Below are 26,746 nucleotides of genomic sequence, written 5' to 3' on the forward strand. Positions count from 1 at the left end.
GTGGGGTACTAAAACACCGAAGAAGAAAGCACAGAACAATGTCATTGCGGTAATTTTATTTGTTCACTGTGAACATAAACGTTGCAGCATACGTCACGGAAGGAACAACACGATTGCAAAAGGTTACGTGAACGGTCCAGCCGCTTTTTTTAGCGTTAACAATGAAATGAAATGTGAAAAAACAAAAACAAATATTCCGACTGCAGCACAAGTCACAAGAAGGGAAAAATGCGGTGCAACCAGCAAGGATGGAGAGGAAGCAGCGATATGTTGTTGGTATTATGCGGCTGCAGTCAGTAATGAAATGACATTCACATGTGGTCACATTCCCAAGCCGAGGCAGATGATCGTCAAAATAGTGGATGGATTAGGCAAGATGCGCGCAAATTTACTATCAGTCGTGCACAAAACGACACGCACTGCACTTATATTAACGCGATGCATGGCGACTCTGTATCTACTCCGGTGGAAAGCTAAGATAATGCTTATAGCCTTTAATCGCGGCAAAAAAAGAAAAAGAAAACAGCTCTCCGGCCTTAGCAATTATTACTTCCAAAAGCATGATTTCACAATTAAAATTAACCGAGAAAGCTATTTGGAAGATTTGTATAAATATGGCTCATAGAACGTTGTTACATTGTTTTATGCACGCCTGGCGCTGACTTTCCGTTGTGAACTGTGTTGTTTTCTCCGCTATTTCAGAATATTTTGCGCGCAGTGCTAACCCTAACTTTTCAAGTAAATAATAAAGATGATCGGGAATTGCGCATCGTGCAAGACTTCCGATCACATAAGTATGTTCCGTGGGTTTATAGCTTCATTTTAAAAATAACGCATGAAACACATGCCGCAAAAAGCAATCGAACATAGTTCGTTGCTCATGACAGTAATTTAAACACAATTTCAGTTCAATATTTTAATGTAATTTAAAAACTATAATGATATATGAATGATTAACCACACACTGCTGTGTCCACTCGTACTGCCAGAAGAAACATATCGTTCATTGGGCTCTGAAACTTTGCACTTTGGCAACGATAAGTTATGACGTTTTTAATGTATGAAAGATTGACATACCGCTTGATTCGAAATATTCTTGCCCCTAAACAACCACTATGCATTTAGGTACTAATCAGCTGTCCTATAGTTTAGCACCAAATCATTAACACAACATTCTAGCAAGTGATGATGTGCAGGATGACTAGACCCTTTTTCACTCATCTAAAAGACAAGCCAAACATGAAAGTGATGACAATCAGGCCAAGCCGGTGCTTTACTGGCTCTTAGCACATGACGTTGCAAATTGTATACCTACAATATACTCTCCCCCTCCGCTCCCCGTCATCATCCAACTTAAACATGATGGGGGAACACTTAGTCGCTCATATTTGTAAGTTGGTTATTCTTATGAAATAGCTCGGATAGAATGAAACCTACGAAACATATTGTGAGCGGTTTTCTTTCGCAGTAACAAGTGATTGAGCATACGTCAATAGCTTAAATGAGAGGGGTTAGTTATAGGCCACGACTTGCTTGAAAAACAACACATTTAAAAACAGCGCACGCAAAATATGCTCTTGACTCCACAGATCCCAACCATTCAGTCAACGCCTTTAGCGTTGCTTATGATTCTTGAGAGCTCCCATTTCTATTTGTCACTTTTTTTAAATAATTTAAATTTGTCCAGGGAAGTATACGTCAGCACAATCCGCCACTGCAAGTGTCTATTCACATGTCCTGGAATGCCTTGAAACTGCACAAGGATAAAACGAGAGTAGAGCATCTATGCCCGGTGAGGGTGCGACAATCGGAGCACATGACCTGCGGCAGGCATAGGCTCCAGGGAGTCAAGTCACTGTTGGAAGAATGAACTCGTCGCACATGACCTTCGGGTTCCATCAAACTTGGCCGACTCTCCTGGTGGATCTTTCACCGAAATTCAAGGTGCCCGGCCCCTTACAGCTTGACGTCCTGAGAGACGGGCCTGAACTCGACGCCCTCGCGTGCGTTCAGCTTGCGCGACCTCCTCTTCTGGCGCCGATAGACGAAGAAGGCGGCCAAAAGGCCAACGACGATGAGAACAAGCAGCACGACCAGCGTGGTAGTTCCCCACGTGGCTGCCTTGAAATGGGTTGCCTCGCGCGCGTTATGATACGACGCCCAGCTGGTGCGGTTCAGCTCCAGGTGCAGGTCAGGCACGAAGTAGTTCCAGAAGTCCATCTCCTGCGGCCGGTACGGCACGGGGTCCGATACGCCAGCCGGGTTTGTCAGTGACATGTTGTTGTACTGACGCAGAGCAGGGTTGATGGCTTGCAGCGTAATGGGATTCCTGCGCGACGTCCATTTGGTTAAGGCGAGCAAACTGAAATTAACACGAAGTGTCTATATGCACAATTCGTCTATCTTGATATTGGTAATATGAACTTCAAAATGGCTGGGGCTCGTATGCTCACTGGTCTCAGTAGCAAAGTACTTAGACAGTATTTAATACGCTAATGCGAATAGGGTGACAATGAACTATTGAAAAATTACAAGACAAGCGGAAGTTTTATCAATATTAAAATAGCTTGCATTTGAAGTTTTGTAGCGAATAATACTCATCGTCATTTTTTCTAAGGCATTCTATCAGGCTAAGCTGCTTTGAAACAGCTTGTAATGATAAGCCGACATATATTTCTCCGACATTTTTGGGCATGCAGACCTAGATCAATCTGTAAAAATTTTGTTGGCATTTTTGTATCACCTCAAGGATGAGACAATACAGGCATTTGCTGCGAAATATTTCTTTATTTGTGACCGCATCGACTCGGCGGCGTGACATAAAGCGAAGCTATCCTACCCGTGCCTCGTCGTGACACAATGTTCGACAGTGATTTCCGTCAAGGTCGCTCTGTTCGGAGAGAATTAGAGCTTCATTTAACCTTCTCAGATGAATTGGCTCATGATACATGCCTATCATACACAAAACAAATGAAGCTCTCTATTGCGATAGCTTCACATTCTGCACGAAACCAGCGGCTTATCCTCGGGATATCACTCAAGGCTCTTCCTAAACCTCCGCGCGCAGGTTTACAGATATTGCCAAAATACCGCGCAACTTCATGACTGTGTGAAGGTAAAAGTGTTCACATTATTCCATACAGAGCTTCGTCAAAAGTTTGAAAGGTTACCAAAGGCAAATAAGCTTTGTGAGAGATTCAAGTCAGAACATCGACACTAATATCGACAATAGAAATAATGAAGCTGAACGAAGTGACAAAATAGTAATTTTTAAAACTACGCTTAACTTTGTTTCTGGTGTCAATGAATAGCTACTGAAACTTTTTTCCTGTTTGCCGACAAATTTTTTCACAAATGTGCACAGAATCAGCCGGGCTGAGTGTTGAAACAGCCAGCAGAACAGCCAGCAGAACAGCCAGCAGTGACAAAGTTGCCTTCAAGACGTTTTCTGTTGCACATACTATAGCAATGATGCAACGGACATCAAACATATTGAACCGTAATATTTACAGCACAGTTCAGGCAAACTTACAGCCCGTTGATGAAGCCCATGAAGAAGCCACTCATGTAGCCCACGATGGGGCGGTCCCTATTCGTATCTGTCGTTTGCAATATCCCTTCAGTGTTCACCGAGTACAGCATGTCATCCATGTATGTCGCACCTGGATATAGGAGGTGGAAGATTAACGTCGAAATTTTAATTTGACAAATGCAACACGTTGGACATTAAGGGTTTTCATTTCCTAAAATAACTTTCAAGCTCTACTCACTAGTATAAATGAAAATAATGGCTGCAATTAGTAACTAGGTAACAAAGTCCCCAACGAGTACGTCTTTACATTTATCGAAACCAAAACTGAGATGTAGGCGTTAACTTGCAGCCCCAACACTCATGGGTAGAGGCACACTTTCGAGCAAAAAAATTCAAAGAACAAGTGAGAAGTACCTTGGCACACATTTTGTGTTAAGAAGCAGAATATTAACGCGAAACGTTTTCTCACGGTTAGAGCAATCAATTTGCTTTCAAACAATTGGCGAAAAAAAAAAATCAACAGCTGGAAGTGCTTCGCAGTTCTTGGAAGAAATTAACCTGACTTGAGCATTGTGGCGAACACCTCATACGTTAAAGACTACCCAGCACCGATGCCAAATCAAGCAGAAAGCGAATGTGGTGCCGCATGGGAAGTAGAATTTGCTGCTGATGATGAATGTGTTGTCGGAGATGGTGTAGCATCTGTGATACGCGAATCTGCTGTTGAAGGTTTATAAAATGACCTCTGTTGAAATATCATTTATTAGTATCTAAACATCAATGTTAATATTTTATGGTGCATTATGTAGTACACATCGTCAAAATTAGGTTGCACACATGCATTTCAGATGCATCACAATATTTTTTCATATTGTCTTCAACGAACTTCTTACAGCAGTTTTACGTATATTTTTACGATGAAGTAGTAGCTTTGAACATGAATTTCTGACGGCATTTTTCTTATAACAGAGCAGTTGTCGCATTTTTTTTTTTTAAGTGATGCAAGTGATGCAAGTGATCACTGCTCCGGTTCTTCACGGATGTCGGTGCTCACACAAAGTGTAATATTTCACTGGTGTTGGCAAGCAGTTAGTAACCTCGTAAACGTCTTCAAAATTGGGTTAGACGTTTCGGGGTACAGATGAAATATAAAGTTTTGTAGGGCTTTTCTGTCATTATACATCTCAAATTGCTGCTGGAAACTGCTGCTGGAAATTAAGTTTCGTCCGGCGTGCTGCAGGCGTGATGAATCTGGCAGCATCCACCCAAGGTCAGCTAGGTGACACGTGCGGCTCTTGCCCTACTCTTCCAGAGCATAGGCTCTATTGCTATCATTCTCCAATGTCATTCAAATGCGCAAGATAGGTACTGCGCATGCGCCAATTTCATCTCCGCCTCGCCAATGCTGTGCCGCACGCTTGCTTCCTCGGCTCGACACCATTCGAACCGCGAGTGACATCAGCCTCGCAATTACGTGACCACCAGCTGCGGCGAGAGCTCCTCCTCTGCGACTCGCCGCTGGTTTAAACTGGTGCTCTCTCCGCTACATGACAGCTTCTTACTGAGAGGGTACATTAGCTGCTTGACTACGGCTCACTTCCTCAGTCTAGCCATTGATGATAGAGTGCCTGGGCTACCGATGCCTACACTCTGTCGCAAGCGTCAGGCTGAATCGAAAAATTCTGCTGGTGTAGCCCAGCGCAAGCCCTACTGCGCTTATTAGGCTCGGCTCGTTAACTAGGTTCAGCCAGTTGAACCCCGCCAATTTTTCAACTTAGGCCTGATCAATCCTGCGTGTTCCGAAAACCAACTTTCTACTAAGACGAAACTGAAAACACACACACACACACACACACACACACACACACACACACACACACACACACACACACACACACACACACACACACACACACACACACACACACACACACACACACACACACACACACACACACACACACACACACACACACACACACACACACACACACACACACACACACACACACACACACACACACACACACACACACACACACACACACACACATATTCGTGAGCTAATAGTTTGGTTCATGTAGATAAACTACAGAGTCAAAATTAACCCAAACGCCTCACAATGCGGTATGCCTCACAGCACGCACTGTAGCACTTCAGATGGGACGATTTGTTAAGGAAGACAAGTAACTCATTTACATAGACCACCACTTTTAAAGCTCAATTAAGCCATGGGAGTAATCACTGAATACGCCTCACCGTAAAGCTCCCTGGGGCCTCTCTGAAGGTTCGCAAAAGTCCTTGGTGCGTTCGGTATTCCGAATATGTACATGTAAGCAGGACTGGGATTTGTGTACGAGGGGGCTCCCCGAAGCAATTTCAGGTGCCCCGACAGGGCCATTTCGACGGGGGCTCCCACGAGGAAGTCGGTCAGCATCTGCACAGGGTGAAACAAAATGGCTCCAGTAAACTTTCCCGTGAAGTGCTTAAAACTTTGCAGGCGCGCAACACATACACACTCAAAAGTTGTCAGAAGCACGCTGCGACAAAGGGACTGTCAGTGTGGCGCAACAGAACTAGAGAACAAACACTTGCATGCAGCAAGCAGCAACGTTTAAGTATATATTTAATCAAAGCTACCGCAACACAGTTCAGTGAAAACACTTATTTTTCTCGAAGCATACTTAAAAAAAAAAAAAAAAAAACGGGAACTTAAACATCGGCTTCTTGATGTAGAGCAGGTTCAAAGCACAAAGCACGTACGAGCGGATTGACGTCTGTAAAAAGGCGTCGGTACGTTTACGAAATCCATCTTCAAGGAAACAAAGCAAATAGATTCAGAAAAGTTAGCGGCAACGTGCGTACATTTATAGTGTTGATGGCATTACGCGTGGCGTTGGAGAGACTGCTGCGCGGCCTGTAGTACTGGAACCTCACGGCGGCCGCCACACCGACTCGGGAATCTTCATCCTCGAAAAACTCTCCGAGGTACGTATGCACTATCTGGTCGACGCTCTTCGTATTTTCCACTTCGTTTATTCTTTCTGAAAAATAAAAACGGAGAAAATGCCAACCAGTGCTAAGGCTAGGAATGGGGGTAAATTTTGCGGTCTATAAACTACTTTTTTTTCAGCCAAAGATGATTATGACGTCATAAACGCTTTGAGGTCATTTTAGGGGCACGAAAAATTTAATATGTATTGCTGCTTTTTTTTTTTTCATTTAAACTCGCTTGAAAGGTTACGCAAACCTGACGAAGCGTTAAAAAAAAAAGTGAATAAGTAACGATTATATCTCATTTTTCTTCGCCACTCAAGTGACTAAAGCGCGTCTACAACGTCACACCCGTCGGTCAGTGGCTGAAGCCGAAACTCATTGAGAAAAGAAATTAATAAATATAGCTGGTTTAAGAGAATTCCACATGGCGATTCCTCTACATTATCGTCTTTCGTACTACATATAAAAGAAAAGACACGCATAAGAAAGTTGGTGCCTCTACTTTAAACCTCGTGTCTAGCCACGTGGTACCACTGCTTAGAACCCCCGAGCAAGCGCCACAGCAGCATTTCTCCGCAGCGGGTCACGTGACGTGAAGTACCGTCGCTGATTGCACCTCCGCTCCGGTGGCTTAAGGTCCAACACGGAAGCGAATGACCTTGGGAGTACTAGAGCGAAGATTTGAGTTCACGCTTGAATAGATAATAAGTTGAGTAATAAAAACTAGCCCTTGACAGAACACAATGGGTCGCTCTTGTAAAAAGAAAAAAAAAATCATCGCGACAGATTTCAACTGCTGCGAGACTAGGATGTCTCCTTGATGCGCTGTCATAATAATATATATATATATATATATATATATATATATAAATATAAAGCTGCTCGGATTTACGTCGTCTAATAAAATTGCCTTGCTTTCATTCGCTACTATTTTAGCATCTCTTTTTTTATTGCTTTTACGGCGGGAATTATATACGATAAACGATCCGGGAATAAATGTTTACTTGACGGAAAATTACATGACGTGTTGAGAAGGAGATTACAGTAAAGTCTGAAGTCCGCTTAGCCTAATTCTCCTCTTCCGTCATACGCTGAGCTTGTGCAGCAGTCGGTACTCCGCCTTGAGCCCTGTACTTCCATGGTCGGTCTCCCCGGTTGCGCCGATATTCAAATAGGTAGGCACAAGCGGCGTTGATGCCGCTTTCATTCCGACCTTGCACGCAGAGCTATCTAGACACATCAGCAAATAACCAAGTTCAGATGCAAACTGACGCGAAACCCGTCATTGCACTCGTTCATGACAATTGGTCAGCGCAGCCGCCTATAGCCTTGTCATGTGACCTCATGACTCACAGCATGACGTCATAATTTCTATTCCAACAAAGGTTCTACCCTACCGCATAATAAAAATTGGTAATCGGAAGCATCGCAGTGTCTTGCACTTTTTCTTGCAGGTCTTCACGTTACCGCAAAAGAGCGCAGAAGCTCCCATGTCTAACATAAAAATTTACCCAGTAGGGGGCTGTCGTGACGCTGGGGCTATGTCGACCCGGCCTTCACTTGGTAGCGTGCAGAGACTCCGGGTTCATGAAGGATTGAATCTTCGAAGTTGGTAAAATATATACAAGCAGGTTTAATGGCACTTTGAGAAAACTTATTTACAAGATTATTTACAAGAAAAAGAAGGGTACACCAGCAAAATGACAAGCGTTAAGAGTTCAGAGCGAGAAGCGACTGGATGAGCCGTTTACCCAGGGCTCAGAGCGACATTTCGTGCTCTGCAGCGTCCTTAAAACCCCCTATGTCCAGCCCCTCTCTGAAGATGCTGACCAACCAAATCCAGGGCACGCCCCTCAGATATCGGCATCCAATCGAACACATCACTGCACTGATGGTCTGAAGCACTGGCTGGCCCGGCATTGTTTCGTTGAGCCTGGTCACTTGTTGGCGGGAAAAGCTTGGGAACGGCGAGGAGGTACATTTCTATTCTTCAGCCAAGAATCGATAGGCTGGTTCCGGCAAGTGGATTTACTTCTCAGAAACCCAAGTGCACGTGCGCGCCGCATACGCTCCCAGCATTGTCCGTTTTCGACAATTGCAAATCTTTCCTGCATTCCCGGGAAATCATTTAATGGCCGTATGCGTCATGCTCCTTTCTTGTCCTGCACGTCAGCGGACGTGTCACTCTGTCGTCTCCTTTGTACAGTAGGCATTCCTTACTTGACCATAGCGCTTCTCGACGGGAAGGGTGAACAATTGAACGAAAGCACTTCCGGCTATTTCCCGCAGGGGGACATTTCTTTGTGTTTTTCTAGACGTTCTCTTGACAGGGTCAATTTGGCATTTGCAGGGTGTCCACAAAGCAAAACAGGCTTACAAAACAGGATTCCTGGAAACAGGCTCACTTAAAGCCATTGTACCAACACCACATATCCACAGCACTTATCCATGCCCACAGGCGAACAATAGAGCGCGCAAGTGCGGATGATGCACGGTCGTAACAGGGCCTTAAAACCTTCATAAATAATTCTCGTTCTCACCGAAATAGCGTAGAGACCCGGCGTGTTCTGTATATCCGTATATCGTCGGCTTTGCTGCAAACCGTCCTTGGCAGTACATCAGCCTAGGGTAGTCCTTCATGAAAGCGTTCAGGGTAATGTTCGCGTCCACAATGGGTAGAAACCTGATCTGCAAGTAAAGAAGAAAAAATAACAGAATGTTTATGAGCATGTAACACGAATGTTGACCGTTAGCGGCAAGGAGGAGAAAGAGGAATTCTGAAAAAACGACTACGGATGAAGGGTATTCGTAAGTAGGATTAGAGGATAAGGAGTGTTATATTGTAAGGATCGGGTACGTGTGTTTTACATATATGAGTAGGGAGACTGCAGCAACGTGGCTAGCGTAGCCATCGACAGTCGGTGCCTCCCACCTGTTTCGAGACGATCATAAAAATTTGGTTGCCACCTGGCCACATATGGTCACATGCCACCCATATGGGATAGTGAGGAATTTCGAAGTTTTCAGAGCTGCGAGTGTGTGTGTGTGTGTGCGTGCGTGCGTGTGCGTGTGTGTGGGGGGGGGGGGGGGGCGCATACCGTCACTTATGCATAACTTTTAACCTATGCATAACTTCCAGCACATTTCAGAAGACATGAAACGCGCGAAGGTTGTGGTGATACACAGATCCGGCGTAAAATCAATTTTTTAAACTGCTGGTCTATTTCGGCCCTCCCTGCCTTTTCAAAACGATTATAATAGGTTATTTGCACCAGAATTAATTCTTTTTGCGAAAAACAATGTTTGATACCACCATACCGGTTTGGCTTTTGAAAATGATTGTGGACTCAACTTGCTCTTTTAATACAAAAAGAAATTATAATTAAATCTCTCAAGAGAAGAGACCTAATGATCGGCATTTGTGTAAACTTCATTAAGACCTTTGATTCCTTAAATGCCGACGCACGTTTAGGGAATTTAGAACATTGCGGTTTTCAGGGCGTGCGGATAAGTCTCCTGCAATCATATCTCACAAATAGGCAGCAATCAGCTTCAATAAATGAGCTATTTTCTACACCCAAACCACTGACAACCGGTCTTCCTCAAGGCAGTGTTTTCGGACCGTTTCTATTCAATATATACATTAATGGCATCATAAACATCACAGACTGCGCTTCCTTCTTTATCTATTCAGATGACACGAGTTTTTTTATACGGTTTGACTGCCTTGGTAAGCTTCACCTTGCAGACAATGCCACTCTTGAGAAGTTATACAAATGAAGCAAGGCGAACTCACTAAATATTTGCACTAAGAAGACGAAAGCCATCCTCTTTACTGCGGCACCAATATACATAAGTTGTTGCTTTAGCTGTGCATTGGTACAAGGAATATTGCACTTGTGCCAGAGACAAAGGTGTTAGGTTTCATATTTAGCGAACATTTGGGATCGAACCACATGTGAAGGATATACTTTATAAGCTAGCGAAAGTGGCTGGGTACTTCCGGCAACTTCCGGCAACTTCCGGCATGCCCTATCTAAAGAAATTTAAGCTCCCGAATATAACTGCCTCGTTGCTTCACAACTAGATTTAAATTTCTTTAGTCTGGAGTACAACACCGAAAGTGAGTGTCAATATAATACAGCTACTTCAAAAAAAGAAAAAAAGCTATCCGTCAGGTCGCAGGAGTTTCCTTGGGATGCCCCATTAATGCCTCTTTTTCAGGTGCTCAATGTGTTACCTATGGCGAAATTATACAGCTGCTGATTGATAACACGATACGAGACATACTTGCAGCTAATGTCTTTAGTCTGAATCGACCCCTCTGCGCAACTACAACTCATAGTTGGGTCCATTTTCTAAGATGGGCAATGGATGGAAAAGCATCGAAAATCGTGTAAGCAGGCTTCGAAATGAGCTCTTCTCACAAGATGATAATTTAGATAATATTAAATTAGCTGAACTTAATAGTTGTCTGCTGTAGTCTGTATAAGCGTGCGCGCAATCTAGCACATGTCTGGGTAGAAACTTCGAAATGTTCCGGGGAGGTTATGGACCTCTTCATGTCCTGCCTTCGTCAGAAATATACGGACAAAAAGATTTGATTCTTAGCGCCGTAACTGGACTCGTTTTGTATCTCCAGCGTTCTAAATCTCTTAGACGACAAATTTGTCTTCACTCTTCTCTAACTTACCTATATATTTCACTATTGCTTCCAGGAGCCTCGTTACAGAGGTTAGAAGCCAACCCTCGGACCATATATTTTTGACAAAGACTGTACATTATTGTTTGGGCTGCAGTAACAATGTCAAACTATTTCAGTGTTTAAGTTGATTATGCTTTTTGCTGCATAGCATGCCAACAATTTGTAATGGCACAGTGGCCGTGTCAATCTGCCTCCTGGCAAGCTTTCTGTCCATGGACCCTGCAATGCAGAATAAACTTTGAATTTCACAGAAGTGTATTGCAAATGTGCCTTTAAAGCAATTTTAACAAATAAAAATAGAAATTATTCAATGAAGAAACAAATCTGATTTTTGTTTATGTTGTTCTCAATGTGCTCTGCACTCAAAGTATCTTGTTTTCGAAGAGTAGCCAGGTTATGGCGTTTGATGCCCTTACCGCACCTTTAAGACTAAAAAGGTCTCGAAAAGTGACTACAAGGAGTTTTGTTACTTTACACAAAGCTTTATGTATGCTATAAAAGCTCCCCTATAGGAATAAGAAGCAATTCCCGTTGCCTGGTTACTTTTGGCAAAGGCTGTACAGTGCATATGAGCATTAAGTTTATAATCAACAGTCTGTCGTCGTTTGGAGCGAGGGGCCTTACCAGACGCCGGAAGGAGGACTATATGTACAGAGGCACTCAAAGTGCTTCATATTCTCTCTTCTGTTCTTTTCGTGCTGTCTTTGCGAAGTACACGGTCAGCTCCTGAAAGGAGAACTCTGTCTCTCCTCCTCCAACAAATGGCGCTGACCTATTGCCACAACGTTGTGGTACACCACCTCGCCTCTTGCGAGCGTGCACCTGCTGGCGCCCGTGGCTGGTGCACCGACTTCTTAACACAAGAAGTCGATGCAATGCTTGGAGGGCTTCCTTTGAAGGGCGCTTCGCTTTTGATCGCACATCATTCCATAACGGTACTCGTTTCAGCACTCACCTTCTCTCGATGCGTCCTGTCGACAAGCTTAACAGCGTCGATGGTCTTCAGGCAGCTGATGAGCGACGCCCCGTCCTCTTGTCCGCAGCCTACCGAGCGCCCCAGCTGGCGGGCGTTCCTCCAGGCATTGCTGAGCGTGGCTTCGGGGCTGGCAGCCGATCCGCCCGACATGATCGCCCGGGCGAACAGCGCTACGGCAAAAGGAATCATCCGTAATTCGTAGATGTCTTCTTGAGGCTTCCAAGACACCAATAATGCAAAAAATTGTATCACGGGATAAAATGAAATCGACTAATCTCTCTAAAATAAGTGCACTGAGAATGAAGTAAAATGACATAATCAACAGTGGAATACCACTTAAATCGAGGCACAATACGTCAGTAGTGTGTGATAGATGTATTGGTTCAATGCCCCAATACGACTCAGTTTCTGAATGATTATCGGAGGGCTCTGGTTTAATTTAGACCCCGTGAAGATCCTTAACGCGTACTGGCATCGTGCAACAATACCAAAGGCACATCCGATTTACATAGTTAATCAGATAAGAAGAACGCGCTCTAGCACTGCTTACCCCTGCTTACTGCTCTAGGCATTTTTACACTGTAAAGGACCAAGGAAGTGCACTTGAAGGCGAGCGCCTGTTAAGCAGGGGTGGAGATGTGTGCAAGCCGCTTCACGTTGCAGTGAGCAGCGGGGAGCCGCGGTCTGGCATGCACCGCACTTGATAGCTGAGGGGTGACTGACGCGATGAGAAGTCGAAGCTGAGCGCGAGCGACATGCACCCGCTCAGTCCAGTGTGACACACTGCCCGTGAACAGCAGCGGCGGCCGCAAATTTAATAATCGCCACTCTCTCATTTGCTGCACCTGTACCGGCTGGCTGGAAGGCCGGAAGGAAGGATATCCTGTCGACTGCGCGGCTCGTAGCAAGCCTCCTTCCGACGTTTTTTTTTTTTTAAAGATTATTTTACAATGTCGAAATGAACCTCCATTCGGGTGATAGTTTGGTGGCTTCGTCGAGGTACAGGAAATTGGCGCGAGCGATCTATAGCATGCCTGGATTAAGTGTAGCGCTGATAACGTACGTACGTTGACAAAACTTCACTTAACCCGTTTAATCCGCTAAATTAAGCTGCGCAATTTAGTTAATCACGTGCCTATTAAGTACAATAACAAGTTCTGTACAGTTTTGAAGTATGTGCGCCGCAGACACTGTACTCCCTTCCGAATATTGAATATCTGACCTCATGTAAACAAATAAGTCTATATACTTGCCAGATCTGGCCGCGTCTGTTATATAGGGTCAAATGCTGATATGAACTGCAAATTATGGCGCATGTGTATAAACATGGCTAATACTTGATAAAAACAGATATGACATATGTGATCTTGACCTGCCTTGACAGGTCGGCATTGAGCGTGGGAGCCGCTTGTTTGACATCATTACACTTACTTATGCGAAGTGCATTATTGAGCTTACTCACCGGAAGACGCTGGATTGAGCATGTGGAAGGCGACGGACATTGCACCGGCGCCGAAGCCCATAAGCGTCACCCGTGTCGGGTCCCCTCCGAAGGACATGATGTTCGATTTAACGTACTGCAACGCCATCTGCTGGTCCCACAGTCCCATATTTCCCTTACCGTTTTCGTCATCGGTGCTTAAGAACCCTGCAGGAAGAATAAGGTGTGACCGGTGAGTAATGAAATGATACGCTGCTGAGCCACGAATACGACCTCCGAAGAAAGCTAAACAACAAACCTGGAGGCCTTGATGCTGTTGTTATCGGAACACTGTAGACAATTTTCTTTTCATTTACTCGGCTGCTATGCGGTGAAAAAGAGAATTCCGCACTTTATAAAATGTTTGGATATGAGACCGACTATTTGTACAACCAATAAATACAGTTGTCGTATTGCTGATTTAAAATGTCTTGTGATTCTTGGCAAAAATTTTCAGAACTACAAGACTCATCTTTGCAACGAGGAAGGTTTCCATATCTGACTTGGAATGCATGCCAACTGACAAATTACAGCTTGACGAGACATTTTCGAACCTACAAGTGAAGATATCTGTCCGGTCAATATTCTGATAACCTTTGGCTTTGGTTTGAGTTATAAGGTTTGATGTCATAAAGTGACAATGGACAATGAAGGTCCTCGCAGTGAGGACTGCGGGTTAATTTAAAACACCGGGGGTTTAACGCGCGCTGACATCTCAGACCACAAGGGCAGCTTTCCTTTCCACTACCATCGAAGCACGGCCACCTCGGCCTGGGTCCAAACCGCGCCGTCGAGCTCCGCAGTTGAGCGCCCAAATTACTGAGCCACTGAAGTGGGGTCCATTATGAACATGACGCGATGAGTCTGGCACTTTTAGGTGGCCATGCGTCTACTGTCTGTGTGAGAGGGCTGTCTTGTAAGAGCTTGAAATGCTCATGCATGAGGATATCAGCAAACAAACGGAGGGAAGATGAGGCGCTTCATTATGAGATACATACGAAAGGAGCCAACAGGGACCCAACAGGCTCCTTTCATGCAGGAGTAAGTCGCTTCAGTCCTCATGTAGTGGTGTTTCACTCCAGAACATAAGGACCTGGTTTCTGGTGGCTTTATGGCGTATACCCTGTACGGCTAGCCTCTAGGAAAAACCTCAAGGCGCGTCCGAACTGCATTTAGCAGAAGGCGTATGCAGTATGGAGGCACGATTTTGCAGCTCAGTATAGCAGCGTCATTCAACAGCAAATTCAGTGCACTAGCTTTCGCGTGCCGTACGTGACACTTCCCGCACAATTGATCGCCGCATGTAAGCCGCATGAAAGTTCAGTTAATTGACTATCTCTTGCGCGACCTGCTCGCCGCAACTCTCGCCGCATTTCCAGGCAGTGATTTTCTATTCGGGGAATTGTTCCTTGCTCAGAGATTTTAAGGAGTAATTACTTAGCGAAAAGAATAAGTTTAAGTTTACGAATTCTGGGAGTATTGAAAGAAAAGAAATTGCCTCAATTTTCCTTCGTTGTTCTTAAGCAACAGCAAGAAAAATGGCCTGAAATGGAGATTTTGTGGTCTAAATCATAGAGATTTCAGGTACGGAATGGGACACATTCTCTTCCTGACAGCGAATAAATTCGGTGTTTACTTATCTTCTGTGTTTCGGAAACAGCAAGGGCCTTCACAAGAAACATGCTTGCGCGAGTGTTCTAAATTTCTGACGTAATAAGGATGTTTCGAACCATGACAGAAACTACAAATTTAATAATTTATTTGGATTCAAACCATTGCGATATATTGATATACTGATGCTACGTTCGCTCTATTTTCCTCAGCAGAGTCCCTAATGTGCTAAGAATAGCACTGCTTTTTTTTTTTTTTTTTTTACTTCAACACACTACAGCTTTATCTGGAGCAATATAACTTGCAGGGGCGAACAAACGATACACACTAAAACAAATATCGTGCAAACATACAAGACAAACGATTACAAGGCAGCCAATTAAAGAAGAAAGACACAAGAAAAAAAACACTCCCCAGAAAATAAATGTTAAAGAGGAAGAGTGAGATAAAACCAGTTGCGCGCACCGTAAGAGGAAACTGCGTACCGAAGACTCCAAGTCTGTAGTTCACCACGACAAAAATGTTGGACGCTCCAAAGCCGTATCCGGGCCTGATGTCATCTTTGCCGCCGCTCTTGAAGTCAGCTCCGGGCAAGAATACCACAACGGGAAGCTTAGTGGCCTGAAATAGCGAAAATGCATCTTGCTTTCATTCAAACTTTTTTCAGTTGCGCTAGATCCTCGATTCGGTCATTCTTTCCCCCCCAAACAATCAATACAAGTAATGGTGGTGCACTTGGTTTGTGTGGAATGAACGCTGAGATAAATAAGCCTTCATGTAATCGAAGCTATAAGTGGCATGCTGTATACCAAAGAAAAAGCTCTGAAGCTGCTGAGCACATGCGCAGTGGATCACCTCCGTGTCGCACTCCGCTACGTGTACGTATTTCTGGTATATATATATATATATATATATATATATATATATATATATATATATATATATATATATATATATATATATATATATATATATATATATATATATATATATAATATACAGGACGTTCCACGTCCACCGCTAGGTTGAGGGTGGCGCTGGTGAACACTCAAGGTTCGTATACAGACAACATTAATACCCCAAAAAGTAGCAGGGGGGACAATGGCCGATGTAGCTCAGTAGGAAGAGCACCGGACGCGATATTCGGGGGTCGTGGGTTCGGTTCCCACCAATGGCACGTTGTTTTTTCTTCTACATTGTGTTTCTTTATCTTTCCCCTAAACATATTACATTACTAATTTATGTGATTACCGAAGTAAAAATTAAAAGAAAAAGAGAAAGTACAATCCCCAATGCTTTCCTTGGCCTGGCCGACTGTTGGCTTCTTTCCTTCATGTATCCTAACGAGCACCCTCATTTCCCCTTCATTTATCTGCTTATATATATATAGCTCTGTGGTCCGTAGCCCTCCACTTCGGCACCTCTTTCTCTCTTCTTTGATTTCCACTTTCCTCCGTTTCCTTGCGGCTCGGTTCACGTGCCCGCGGAGTGGCAGATACTGCGCCTTTTATTTGGAGTAAACCAATTTGAAAGATGCTCTTCTTCTGTGCGCGCTGCATTCAAGGAAGCGCCAAATGAAAGCCACGGACGCCTGGATCGGACGCCCGCAGGGGTCAGCTTCGTATGTGTGAATCGCCTGATGATGTCATCGGTCATGATGACATCAGTTGCGCTTATTATACGTTACTCGGTGTGACGCCATGATGACGTGAACACTGGTCATGACTTAACCAGGGGATGAAGTCACCGTCGCGCGGTATACCGCGGAATCTCGCGACGAAGTCGGACACTTCTCACTAACGCGCGCATGGAGATGCTGGCGAGTCATATTAAGGCTTTCGTCTTAATAAGCGTAAGGGTGGGCTTAACAGTCTCCTGTAAAACAACCAAGTAAGGCATCAGAGTACTTCCATAGGGAGATCTGCAGAACTGATGCGAGGCATAGTGGGATTATTAATTATTATTAATTGGTTCACAGGAATAGAAAGGCGCAGTATCTGTCACACTCTGTGGACACCTGAACCGCGCCGTAAGGGAAGGGATGAGAGTGGGAGTGCAAGTGGAAAGAGAGAAAGGGGAGCCGTAGTGGAGGGCTACGGAGTAATTGCGACCGCCTGGGGATCTTTAACGTGCGCTGACATCGCACAGCACACGGACGCCACTTCGTTTCACCTCCATCGAAACGCAGCCGCCGAGGTCGGGTTCGAACCCGGGAACTCCGGACAGTAGTCGGGCGTTTTACCACTGCACCACCCCGGCGGGGCAGGCATAGTAGGATAAAATGTGAATTGAGGTGTCTGAAACGCGCAAGGCCTCACTCTGTTGTAAGATGTATTTAAAATTACGACCTGCATGTTCACCAGAACTTGTATAACCAACGCGCTCTTCTGAAAAGCTTGCTGCTGTTGTTTCGAAGCTACGAGCAGTATCACGCGCCCTAGCTGATACAGAGAAAGCATTAAATAACTTAGAGCACGTGTCTGCGGTTGCCCGCCAGAAAATGCGGATCGCTTCTTATATCTCGAAGCCCGGAGAAGAGCCAGCCCAGTGGGAAGTGCCTTTGTCGGAGGCTATCGGTCAGTGTGCCCTGCGCAACCGACTGCGTGTCGTGAGGTCCAGGGCTGGAGCCTCTTGAGATAACCACTGCGATGTAGCGCTGATGGCTGTCGCCTATCTTTTGGCTCAATTCGAGCACAGTCGCCGTGTTTGCATAAGTACGCGTGCGCAAGAAAGAAAAAGAAGAAAAAAAAAACAGGAATAAGTGCCAAAGTAAGGGTTGCGCTTAGACCAATAAGAGATACTGCAAAGCGGAAAAGAGTAGCATGTTTAACATGCTCTTCTTGAAGGATAACGAGGGATGCCCGAAAAGGCGCTGTCGTGACGCTGGGGCTATGTCGACCCGGCCTTCACTTGGTAGCGTGCAGAGACTCGGGGTTGAAGTAGGATTGAATCTTCGAAGTTGGTGAAATATGTACAAGCAGGTTTAATGGCACTTTGAGAAACTTATTTACAAGATTATTTACACGAAAAAGAAGGGTACATCAGCAAAATGGCAAGCGTTAAGAGTTCATAGCGAGAAGCGACTGGATGAGCCGTTTACCCAGGGCCCAGAGCGACATTTCGTGCTCTGCAGCGTCCTTAAAAACCCCCTATGTCCAGCCCCTCTCTGAAGATGCTGACCAACCAAATCCAGGGCACGCCCCTCAGGTATCGGCATCCAATCGAACACATCACTGCACTGATGGTCTGAAGCACTGACTGGTCCGGCATTCATTCGTTGGGCGTGATCACTTGTTGGCGGGAAAAGCTTGGGAACGGCGAGGAGAGGAGGTACATTTCTATTCTTCAGCAAAGAAACCACAGGCTGGTTCTGACAAGGGGTTTTACTTCTCAGAAACCCGAGTGCACGTGGCGCCGCATAGGGCTCCCAACATGGTCCCTTTTCGACAATTGCAAATCTTTCCTGCATTCCCGGGAAATCACTTAATGGCCGTATGAGTCATGCTCCTTTCTTGTCCTGCACGTCAGCGGACATGTCACTCTGTCGTCTCCTTTGGATAGGAGGCATTCATCACTGGAGGATAGCACTTCTCGACTGGAAGGGTGAACAAAAGAAAGAAAGCACTTCCTGCTATTTCCCTCAGGGGGACGTTTCTTTGTGTTTTTCCAGACGTTCTCTTGACAGGGTCAATTTGGCATTTGCAGGTTGTCCACAAAGCAAAACATGCTTACAAAACAGGATTCCTGGAAACAGGCTCACTTAGAGCCATTGGACCATCACCACATATTCACAAAACTTATCCATGCCCACAGGCGAACAATAGAGCGCGCAATTGCGGATGCTTGGTCGTAACAGCCTCCTCCCCCGCCAGAAGAGTCTCGGAGGGCAGCAGTCCCAGCTGCTGCATGAAGAGACGACTTAATGGCCTGCACGTGAACGCTTGAAGCTCGCTGTTGCTTGTCGCGTTGTCTTGATTGTTGTAGGCCAAATTGCTCGAGCTGTCTGAAACTCAACCACATGTCGAAGCAAGCACTCGGCTCCCGTCTGAAGAGACCAGGTCAAAAGAAAACTGCCATTGTTGTTCGAGAAAAGCCCACTCTCAAGACGTTCAGGACCCACGTATTCCTAGAAAACCAAACGTGCTGCTTTACATAGTCACACATATACAAGCGCACGAAAAAAAAAAAAAACTGATTATCAATTTGGATACATGGTGAGGAACATCTCGGACCGCTTAGAAAGAGCGGCTAAGCGCGTCCGCATTCCCATTTAACTTCCCCTTTTTGTATCTTATTTCAAAATTGTACTGCTGTAAAATCAAGCTCCACCTAAGAAGGCGACTGTTCTTCGATGTCGCAGTTTGCAGCCAAGCCAGGGGACAATGGTCCGTCTCTACGGTGAATTTGGCCCCTCCAAGACAGCACTGCAATTTTTGAATGGCCCATACAATGCAAGCGCACTCTTTCTCTGACGCGCAATAAGCCCTCTCTCTAGAACTCAGTTTTCTGCTCAAGTATAGCACGGGGTGCTCATTACCGTCGTCATCTCTCTGGCAGAGAACAGCACCTAACCCTCGTTCACTGGCATCACACTGGACCGTGAATTCTCGGCCATAGTCTGGAGCTCGCAATACCGGACGGCTAATCAGCACAGCCTTCAGGTTTACGAAGGAGGCTTCCTTTTGTTCGTCCCAGACTACATTTGTCGGTTCTGTCTTGCGGAGAGCGTCGGTCAGAGGGCTAGCCAAAGCTGAATAGTTAGGGATGTAGTGATTGTAGTACCCAGTCAGACCCAGGAATGCTCGAATTTCCGTCTTCGTGCTCGGCCGCGGGTAGTCTGCTACCGCAGAAATCTTAATCTCGCTGGGTTTCCTGAAACCTTGACCTACATTGTGACCCAAGTAGTCCACGGTCGCCCTTGCCAGGCAACATTTCTCGGCCTTTACGGTTAGTCCAGCTTGACGCAAAAGGCTCAGTACAGCTCTTAGATGTACCATATGGTCCGCCCATGAGTCGGAAAAAACCGCAATGTCATCTAAATAAGGCACCGCGAATGTTTCACACCCATTTAAAACCCTATCCATGAGTCGGGAAAAACAAAATGGAGCATTTTTGAGCCCGAAACTCATCATTGTTGGCTGGTAGCTGCCCGTCGGAGTGACGAAAGCCGCGTATCTGCTGGCGCGTTCAGTGAGCGGTACTTGCCAGTATCCTCGAGTAAGGTCCAGCGTAGTCACATATGCCGCTCTACTGACCTGTTCTACTCTCTCCTCAATATTCGGAATAGGATAAACTTGATCCCTGGTGAGAGAATTTAGCTTCCGGTAGTCTACCACAGGCCTAGGGTCTTTACCTGGAGCTTCTACTAAGATCATAGGCGAAGCATAATCGCTTTCCGAGGGTTTTATTACTCCCAATTCCAGCATGCGAGTTACTTCCCTATCCAGAATTTCTCTTTGCCTTGGAGAAAATCGGTAGCACCTTGATCGCACTGGCACGTCTGAAGTCAGCTCAATATCGTGCTCAGTCAAATCAGTCCTGCCTGGCCTGTCCACGAAACAGGCCTCAAACTCTGTTATTATTTCGCCCAGATCGGACAGCTGGGATTTCTTTTGTTCTCCTCTCTGCTCCGTCTTTTTGAGAAGCTCCTGAGCGTTGCTTCCTTTTCCGCTGAGGCAAATCAAGTTGTCCCCCATCTCCTCGGGAAGGTTTAACGTTAGATTTACCACGGCTTCCCTCTGCACATAAGGCTTCATAAGATTGCAATGATAAATGCGCACTTCTTTACGCCTACCGGGAATTTTCACTGCGTAGTTAGTGTTAGAAAGTTTTGCAACGACTTCAGCCGGTCCTTCCCACTGTACTTCGAGCTTATTCTGCCTTGAACTTCTCAGCAACATCACCTGGTCCCCGATACCAAACGTCCTTTGACGGGCTGTCTTATCATAGTACACCTTGGAACGAGCCTGGGCTGACTTCATGCTGGCCTCAACGAGTTCCTTAGTGTTATGTAAGCGATTCAAGAGGTTCAGAATGAATTCTACTACTGTTGGGTCTTCTCCGCGCCCCTCCCAGGCTTCGCGCACCATTCGCAAAGGTGAGCGCAGTGACCTTCCGTACACCAACTCGGCTGGGCTAAATCCAGTGGATTCGTGCGGCACTGACCGCAAAGCGAAAAGCGCTGCAGGCAGGCAGGTATCCCATTCGCGCTTGTTTTCATAGCACAGTCCCCTCAGGACTCGTTTGAGAACAGAGTGCCATCTTTCTACGCTGTTGCTCTGCGGATGATGGATCGAGCTATGCACTACCTTAATGCCGCATCGCTCGAGAAATGAGGTGGTGAGGACACTCGTGAAAACGCTACCCTGATCACTTTGGACCTCGGAAGGGAATCCAACTCGTGCAAACACTGACAGCAGCGAATCCACTACACTCTCGGACGTCACCTCGCGCAGCGGAACAGCCTCTGGAAACTTTGTGGCTGGGCATAACATAGTGAGGATATAACGGTACCCTGACTCTGTCACAGGAAGTGGCCCAACTACATCTATTACTAACCGGTGAAACGGCTCGGTAATGATTGGTACTAACACCATCGGAGCTTTCCACTTATCTTGCGCCTTTCCAACCCGCTGGCACGTGTCGCATGACCGTACAAAATTTTCCGTGTCCTTAAAACATCCAGGCCAATAGTATTCTTGCAACAGCCTCTGCTTTGTTTTCTTTATTCCAAGGTGACATGACCACGAGCTGCCATGGGAAAGTCGCAGTAAGTCTCCGCGGTACTTTTGGGGAACGACTAATTGGTCCCGCTCTACTCCGCGCTTATCCTTGAATGAGCGATACAGCACTCCCTTTCTCATCTCGAAAGAAATATTGTTTGCTGTCTTAGTGGCGCGGTGGCGCTCCCTTATCTCCTGTATCTTGGGATCATTGGCTTGCTCTATAGCTAAGTCCTCTCGGGTTCCACTTAAAAGTCTCGTGAGATTACTAGACACTGGCGGCAAGAGATTACTCTCAAGAACGTCCTCATTCCGCGTCTCATCAAGCTCACTTTCAAGTTGACATATCTGAGATGCCTCGCTCTCAAAGTTTTCTGACCTGCTATCTTCCGCATTTACCACTGTTTTAACTGCCGTTTCCTCCGCTGTGGATTTTTCTGGAATGAGCAGTGTAGCTAGTTCTCGCGCCTTTGAACGTGTTAAGGCTTGCACAACTCTGTCTCCGAAAAGGATGCCCCTCTTTCGCAGCAGCATGTCCGATTTGTTGGAGAACAAATACGGATAGCACTTAGGAAGCTTTCCTGAAACGGCAGCCTCGGTTGTTAATTCGCCGAAAGGGCCCTCGATGACCACGTTCGCGATCGGCAAGCACACACTCTGTTCCTCAACTACCTGTCGGATCCATGCACACTGTCCTGTATAGTCGGAAGGCGATACATACGCCGGATGGACAACATCCATCGTTGCGGCCGAATCGCGCAGTACCTTGCAAGGCTTCCCGTTGACTACTAGGTCATGCAGGTAGGGTTCTAAAAGCTGCATATTTTCATCGCAGTCCCTGACATACGAGAAAGCAATCTTTTCTTTCCGGCAGTTGACGGCAATGTGACCCTGCTCATTACACCTAAAGCATGTGAGCGGCTTCCTAGCCTCAAGCTTGTTCTTTGTGTTCTGCGCGTTGGTCACTTCCCCACTTTTCTCACTGCCGTCCTTTCTAGGGACTCTGCCTGAAGAAACCTTCATTTCTTCGTTTCCAACTCTAGCAAAGTGCCTTTCCTGACGGTTTTTCACACTGAACTTGGGATTGCGGGGCCTATCCACTGCTGGGTTGCTGAATTGTCGGCGCGAAGCATACTCCTCAATAAGTTCGGCAGCTTCAGTTGCCGACTTAATTTCGCCTCGGTCCTGTAACCAATTTCTTTCTTTTTCTGGGAGGCAGTTATAAAACTGCTCCAAAAGAATTCGCTCGACTACAGCGTCCCTATCACTGTAGGAATCAGTGCTCTTTAGCCACTCGCCCAAATTAACTCTTAAATTGTACAGGAATTCAGGGTAACTCTCGTCCCTGGACTTAGTAGCGTTCCGAAAACGTTGTCTGAACGCCTCGGCGCTAAGCCTATACTTTCTCAGAAGGCAAGCTTTGACCTTCTCGTAGTTGTCCGCGTCCTCCTTGCTTAGCCGCGCGACAACCTCCGCTGCCTCGCAGGGCAGAACCGTCAATAATCTCTGAGACCACGTGTCTCGCTGGAAGGACAGTTTTTCGCAGGTTCGCTCAAAGTTAGCCAGATACAGACCGATATCCCCTGATATCACATATGGCTGCATGTACTTTGACATCTTGAAATCTGCCTCCTTGTTGAGACGAGGTACCGCTAGCTGGGGACAATCGCCCGACCTCTTGCTCAACTCTAGTTCTAATTTCCGGAGCTCAATTTCTTGGTCCAGCTTTTTTGCTTCTCTTTCAAGCTTCTCACGTTCGTGCTCCCTTTCCTCTTTTTCTCTCTCAAGTTCACGCTCCCTTTCCTCTTTTTCCCTCTGACGTTCGCGCTCCCTTTCCTCTTTTTCCCTCTGACGTTCGCGCTCCCTTTCCTCTTTTTCCCTCTCAAGTTCACGCTCACGCCTCATTTCCTCTTTTTCCCGCTCTTTCTGCTGTCTGAGCTGCTCCTCCTTTTTTTGGGCGATGAGGTTCCATGCTTCACTGAGCTCCTCATCATCGGCTCCCAAATCTGTGATTGCCTTTATAATCAAGGGTTTTCGTGCCAAACCACTTGTATCAATTCCCAATTCCTCACACAATAGCAACAGGTCCGGTTTCTGCAGCTTTTGTAGGTCCATGATCGCTCCGAGTGTTGGCTACTTCCAAAACAACTGTGCAAACTACCAACCTAAAGGCGTTTCCACACTCTCTTTACCAGTTCTAAAATCTAACCCTGTTCTAGAACCTGGTCCACATCAGAAGAAAAGCCAAGCACTCACCCACACATGCGATCGATGTTCCGAGCTGCCCTCTTGTTGGCCGATTGTTGCTCCTGCTTGTTGCTTGAGATGCCACCTCCGATCACCAGATGTTGTGGCTTGTAGATTCAGATCCCAACGCTGGGCACCAGTCGTTGTGCTTGTAGATTCAGATCCCACCGCTGCCACCAGTTGTCGTGACGCTGGGGCTATGTCGACCCGGCCTTCACTTGGTAGCGTGCAGAGACTCGGGGTTGAAGTAGGATTGAATCTTCGAAGTTGGTGAAATATGTACAAGCAGGTTTAATGGCACTTTGAGAAACTTATTTACAAGATTATTTACACGAAAAAGAAGGGTACATCAGCAAAATGGCAAGCGTTAAGAGTTCATAGCGAGAAGCGACTGGATGAGCCGTTTACCCAGGGCCCAGAGCGACATTTCGTGCTCTGCAGCGTCCTTAAAAACCCCCTATGTCCAGCCCCTCTCTGAAGATGCTGACCAACCAAATCCAGGGCACGCCCCTCAGGTATCGGCATCCAATCGAACACATCACTGCACTGATGGTCTGAAGCACTGACTGGTCCGGCATTCATTCGTTGGGCGTGATCACTTGTTGGCGGGAAAAGCTTGGGAACGGCGAGGAGAGGAGGTACATTTCTATTCTTCAGCAAAGAAACCACAGGCTGGTTCTGACAAGGGGTTTTACTTCTCAGAAACCCGAGTGCACGTGGCGCCGCATAGGGCTCCCAACATGGTCCCTTTTCGACAATTGCAAATCTTTCCTGCATTCCCGGGAAATCACTTAATGGCCGTATGAGTCATGCTCCTTTCTTGTCCTGCACGTCAGCGGACATGTCACTCTGTCGTCTCCTTTGGATAGGAGGCATTCATCACTGGAGGATAGCACTTCTCGACTGGAAGGGTGAACAAAAGAAAGAAAGCACTTCCTGCTATTTCCCTCAGGGGGACGTTTCTTTGTGTTTTTCCAGACGTTCTCTTGACAGGGTCAATTTGGCATTTGCAGGTTGTCCACAAAGCAAAACATGCTTACAAAACAGGATTCCTGGAAACAGGCTCACTTAGAGCCATTGGACCATCACCACATATTCACAAAACTTATCCATGCCCACAGGCGAACAATAGAGCGCGCAATTGCGGATGCTTGGTCGTAACAGCGCATACAAGGAAAGAAGGAAAGGAAAGCCTTAACAGCCCGTACAGTCGATCGTCGACATTTCCGGTGGGCGGCATTCTTTTCGCTACTGGGCGACGGCGTGTATCGCATTCATATATGTATACCATTATGATGAACACCGCGAATGCCGCTTTTGAGCTTTCTTTGGTCTCTGGCTACAACTTAAAAAGAAATCTTTCTGGAAGCTGCTGACATAGCCAACCGACCAAAACTAGTTGCAGACCTAATCGTTTTATAGCTACTCCAAATTCCTTGCCGAAACAACAAAACTTGTCGGTAAAAATGGGACTAAAGCTCATATTTAGAAACGGTTGGAAAATTTTGGTTGGCCAGCGTTTACTTTGAGTAGTGTTACATCTGGAGAGAACAGCACTGCGCAACTTATAGCCACAAGCAGTACATACTCTAATTTTGCCGCGTCACTCTAGTGTCTAAAAGGTTATTGGGAGCATAACAACACAACATAATTGAAGCTAACGTATCTAGACGTTACTGAGCATCGCTTCAGGCGACAAAACTGAAAATCGCCCCGCCGGGGTGACGCAGAGGTTACGGCGCTCGACTACAGTTCCCGAGGATGTGGGATCGAATCCCGGCCTCGGCGGCCGCTTTTCGATGGAGGCGAAAAGCATGGCGCCCGTGTGCTGTGCGATGTCAGTGCACATTAAAGAACCCCAGGTGGTCGAAATTTCCGGAGTCCTCCACTACGGCGTCTCTCTATGAGAGTTGCCTGAGTCGCTTTGGGACGTTAAACCCCACAAACCGAACCAACTGAAAATCGAGCAATTGTTCATATGAGCAACTGGCTCGATCTTTTCGTCAATATCACAAGGCGGTCTAGACGTGCAGCTGGTCGGAATGTGAGATTTCAAAGCTGAACTAGGGCTGCGTGCAACCACTAAAGAAAGCAGGGTTCGTGTGACTGACCGGAACACTGCGCTTATTTCCACACTCTGGCTTTGCAAACGACAGCTCAAGCCTGTGCACCATAACAGTGAGTGTCAGGATGTACTGCGACAATGCAGTTGTTGTCTACTATTGTTTGGGTAGAAGGAAAAGAAGAAAAAGCGGTGGTTTATCTTGGCTAAGCAGGGATAAGCATGCAGAACCAAGATACTTTGTTGGGCGAGTTGGTACACATTCATTATTAATTTAAACAACGCGAACACAAAGACAAAGGACAACATAAAAGAAAGCCACAGTACAAGCGCTTGTACTGTGGCTTTCTTTTATCTTGTCCTTTGTCTTCGTGTTCGCGCTGTTTAAATTAATAATGAATGTGTACCAACTGT

At 46.0% G+C, this 26,746-nt stretch overlaps 1 protein-coding gene across 1 annotated transcript in view; it reads right to left on the reverse strand.

Moving 5' to 3' along the window:
• Positions 1-45: 45 nt before the first annotated feature.
• The window catches only part of LOC146197842 (esterase 6-like), a 33,395-nt gene continuing 6,694 nt past the window's right edge, over positions 46-26,746 (reverse strand). The window contains exons 3-10 of the mRNA XM_084593091.1: positions 15,787-15,922; positions 13,673-13,858; positions 12,190-12,380; positions 9,070-9,217; positions 6,398-6,576; positions 5,792-5,969; positions 3,533-3,662; positions 46-2,329 (exon numbers count right to left, since the gene is read on the reverse strand). Of these exons, the coding sequence (XP_084449217.1) occupies positions 1,957-2,329; positions 3,533-3,662; positions 5,792-5,969; positions 6,398-6,576; positions 9,070-9,217; positions 12,190-12,380; positions 13,673-13,858; positions 15,787-15,922 (1,521 nt within the window). The 3' untranslated portion in view covers positions 46-1,956. The remainder of the gene's footprint in view (positions 2,330-3,532; positions 3,663-5,791; positions 5,970-6,397; positions 6,577-9,069; positions 9,218-12,189; positions 12,381-13,672; positions 13,859-15,786; positions 15,923-26,746) is intronic.

The sequence above is a fragment of the Amblyomma maculatum genome, chromosome 2 (genome assembly GCF_055883805.1).
Source record: "Amblyomma maculatum isolate TAMU_Amacu chromosome 2, ASM5588380v1, whole genome shotgun sequence".
In the NCBI taxonomy this organism is placed as follows: Eukaryota; Metazoa; Arthropoda; class Arachnida; order Ixodida; family Ixodidae; genus Amblyomma; species Amblyomma maculatum.